Source organism: Lipotes vexillifer, unplaced genomic scaffold (assembly GCF_000442215.2).
Source record: "Lipotes vexillifer unplaced genomic scaffold, Lipotes_vexillifer_v1.1 scaffold717, whole genome shotgun sequence".
In the NCBI taxonomy this organism is placed as follows: Eukaryota; Metazoa; Chordata; class Mammalia; order Artiodactyla; family Lipotidae; genus Lipotes; species Lipotes vexillifer.
In genome coordinates this window covers 1,387,171-1,390,840 of record NW_006798707.1, presented here as the reverse complement: position 1 = coordinate 1,390,840, position 3,670 = coordinate 1,387,171, and the positions used below count along the sequence as shown (strand labels likewise).

At 49.9% G+C, this 3,670-nt stretch overlaps 1 protein-coding gene across 1 annotated transcript in view; it reads left to right on the top strand.

Moving 5' to 3' along the window:
* Nucleotides 1-317: 317 nt before the first annotated feature.
* Nucleotides 318-3,670, top strand: part of PPM1G (protein phosphatase, Mg2+/Mn2+ dependent 1G) — a 20,714-nt gene continuing 17,361 nt past the window's right edge. The window contains exon 1 of the mRNA XM_007470841.1: nt 318-714. Coding sequence (XP_007470903.1) covers nt 595-714 — 120 coding nt within the window. The 5' untranslated portion in view covers nt 318-594. The remainder of the gene's footprint in view (nt 715-3,670) is intronic.

The window sequence follows — 3,670 nt, the reverse complement described above, 5'->3', positions numbered from 1 at the left end:
GCTCAGAACACTAGCCAACTTTAATTGAACCGTACGGGGCGGGGTTTGAGGGAGTCTGAGGGCGCGGTGGAGAGTGAGCTGACACGCTGGAAGATGAACCGGAAGTGCCAGGTCCCGCACAAAAGAGCTTCAGACAAAACGCGAGAGGCCGGGGTAGGGGAGCGGAGGCGCGGGACAGTGGGGGACAGCTGGGGAGAGATACTAGCGAGGAACAACTTCCCAGTCTGCCCCAAAGAGGCTGCGGCCGTTGGTGGGCGTAGCCGCGCCAATCTCGCGGGAGGGCGGTTGGGCGGGCCGTTGTCCCCGCGGGCGGGGCGAGTTGCTAAGGAAATGACTGCCCGCAGCGCCGCGCCGCGCCGCGCCGCGCCGCGCCGGCCGGGCGGGGTCTGAAACGGCGCCGTTTCCGCTTCCGCTCCCTCTCTGCTCCGGTCCCGTTACCGCCTCCTGGGCCGCCTCGCGCCTTTCACCGGCACCTTGCGTCGGCCGCGCAGCCGGGCCCACTCCTGCCACGCGCGCACCCAGGGCTCCGGCTCCGGCGCCGGCACGGGTAGCGCTCCGTTCGCCTGCCCCTGAGGCCGCCGGTCAGCCGCCGCCATGGGTGCCTACCTCTCCCAGCCCAACACGGTGAAGTGCTCCGGGGACGGGGTTGGCGCCTCGCGGCTGCCGCTGCCCTACGGCTTCTCCGCCATGCAAGGCTGGCGCGTCTCCATGGAGGTGAGGCGGGAGGGGCCCATAGGCTGACGGCTGTAGGGCGGGAACCTGACGGAGAAAGGGAGCCGGGGGGGATGGGGTCATCCCCGGGGAAGGGTCCGAATCGAGAGCCTGTGACCGCAGCGGCAAATTGGGGGGCGACAGCGAGAGCGGGGCCGGGGCCGAGAGGGAGCTGCCGGTGCTAGGAGACCGTGTGACGGTGGCCAGCTTGGCGGCGAGGGCTCGGCCATGTCCCGCGCCCGTTCCCCTACGGCTTCGCCGCCATGCAAGGCTGGCGCGTCTCCATGGAGGTGAGGCGGGAGGGGCCCATAGGCTGACGGCTGTAGGGCGGGAACCTGACGGAGAAAGGGAGCCGGGGGGGATGGGGTCATCCCCGGGGAAGGGTCCGAATCGAGAGCCTGTGACCGCAGCGGCAAATTGGGGGGCGACAGCGAGAGCGGGGCCGGGGCCGAGAGGGAGCTGCCGGTGCTAGGAGACCGTGTGACGGTGGCCAGCTTGGCGGCGAGGGCTCGGCCATGTGGGGAGAGGCACCTTCCGCCCACTGACCGACCTCCCCGTGCCTTCGCTCCATCCTCTCGTGACAGACTAGCCCTCCAGGCTCGTAAACGGTGTGAGGTTTAATGTGGGAGTAAAGATGAAGAGAGGGACTATTTATCCATTGACTTTTGCTGGAGAGAGGCGGATAGATGTGAATGACTGTACTTAAAAAAACAAAATGTGATGTGTGAGGCGTCTTTGGACGAGGAGTTTGACAGGAAAGGAAGCCAGGCAAATAGTCCGCTTCAAAATCTTAATACCTAGATGCCTGGCCCTGGGCACCACATGTTAATTTCAGAGGTTTGACTTGACCTCCAAGAATTGTCACTCGTTTGTTCTTGGCTTTTGGAAGCCTTGAACTGTGTCAGTTACTATAATTTATTTTAAAATTATGCCTGATGTTTTTTTCTCACTCGGAATTTCTCTAAAACTTAGTAATTGTCATTTTGCCTGTGCTTGTTGTAGCTTATAGTTTCCTTGATTTTCAATCATTTCATCAACTTTTTTTCTTAACCTACAGAGAACTGATTTTTCTTTTATAGAAAAATTTACTATGGATAAAAGGGAAAAATGGAAAAATTCTGGATAAAAAGGAGTAGTGTTGGGCAAATGGGTGTGAAACTACAAAGGAGAACAGAGAAAACTATGGTAGGAGGGAAAGGAAGAAAGACATGTACTAAGACGTGTTTTTGTGAAGAGTTTTGTGAGGTCTAGACAGAGGAGCCAGGGAAATGCGCTAATTATGTCTGGGATCGAAGGTTTATCCACTTACTAGGTGGGCTTCAGGTAACAGCCAAGTCTCCCTTGGGAATTTCATCAAATCCCTCACTCCTCCCTGTGGTTAGCTCTGGAATGACAGTATAAACTTAAATGGTTTGTTCTCAGACTCAAGTTTTATACCCACGGCAGACTTTATCATCTGCTTAAAATCTCAGGAATGGAGAGGATCCTATATAGTTCATCTCACCACATTTTACAGCTCAAAAACCGATGCCCAGAGAGATTAGGTTACTTGTGCCTTGGTTGAAAGAATCTGTAGGATGAAAATTGTTCAAGACCTATACTACACACTGTTCTCATCTGTGTCAACAGATTTCTCTGTGGTGCACAGTATTAAGTTTACTGGGTGCTTGGTAAATGTAATTGTCTGGCTGGTAGAAATATCTGGATGTAGCTTCATTGTCAGTCTGGGGTTTGGGTTAGCTGGTAATTTGGAGGTTCCAGTTCTATGGCATTTTCTGTTAATATTGTAAGATTTGAGGTGACTATCTCATGTCACAGTAAGGCTTTTCCTTTGGGTTTCTTATTCCATATTTTCCACTTTCCTCTCTGCTGTGGTTGTTCCACTTCTTTGTTACTCTTTCTAGTTTTCTTTATGAATTGAGTTGCTTGGATAATCAATTTTCCAAGTCTTTTGCCCAGTGATTCTGTACTGTTTGCTTCTTCTCTGCAGGGCATTTCCCTTTATTTTTGGTTTCTCCTCTGGTAATTAGAACATAACTGTTTTCATCAGGGGCTGTTTGGTTTGTAGAGATCTTGCTAGACTATTCCTTAGATCCTAATCTTCCTCCTGAGAGATAACCACTTAGCGTTTTAAAATCTTATTATGCGATTTCTGAATTTCCCTTTGTTTGAATAGTTAAGTAGACCCAATCAAATCTTCTTGAAGTCCTGTTTGGGATCCTGTTCTGCTGCATTGATACTTTTGCTTCTGGCTTTGTTTCCTTTCTCCCTGAAGTATAACATAGTTTCTTTGCTATGGCAAGAAAAGAACTGACTTCTAGCCTCTTGAGTGAATCTTACCTTTTCAGAAAGTGTACTCCTGTCCCTCTTAAACTTTAGGGCTGAATTTCACCAGTTTATTAATTCTATTGACCTTATTTGCCTGGTCCTAATGATTTAGTTGAGGTAAGTTTATCACACCCATACACATTATAAAGGTTACTGAAATCCTGACTGATGTATAGTCAGCCTTAGAGAGTACTGTTTTATCCCTTCTCTTGAGGCAAGAATGGCAACTATCAATAGCTGTCATTTTATACTTTCTGCCTCTCTCCAGCCCCTCTTGCTGTGGAACCAGGGTGTTTTGAGGAGGGGTAATCAAAATACCACAGTTGATGTTCCCTTCCCTTCTTCCTTCTCCATGGTTTGGAGGGACCCTCAAGCTGGTTGAGGTATGTATTTTGGGGGTTAACAGGTAGGTTGTGGAAGGGTGCCTGAGAAATATATATGGAAAGGCTCTGAGTTTCTGATGTCTAATGAGAAGTCCAATCTGAAAATAGTTTTAGTTGATGTAGTCTCAAAGAGACTAGAGTACTTTTAGTTTTTGGTTATGAGGTTCTCTGGAAGTGACAAAATTGCTTCCTGTGGGGAATTAGGGTATATATATATATATATATATATATATATATATATATATATA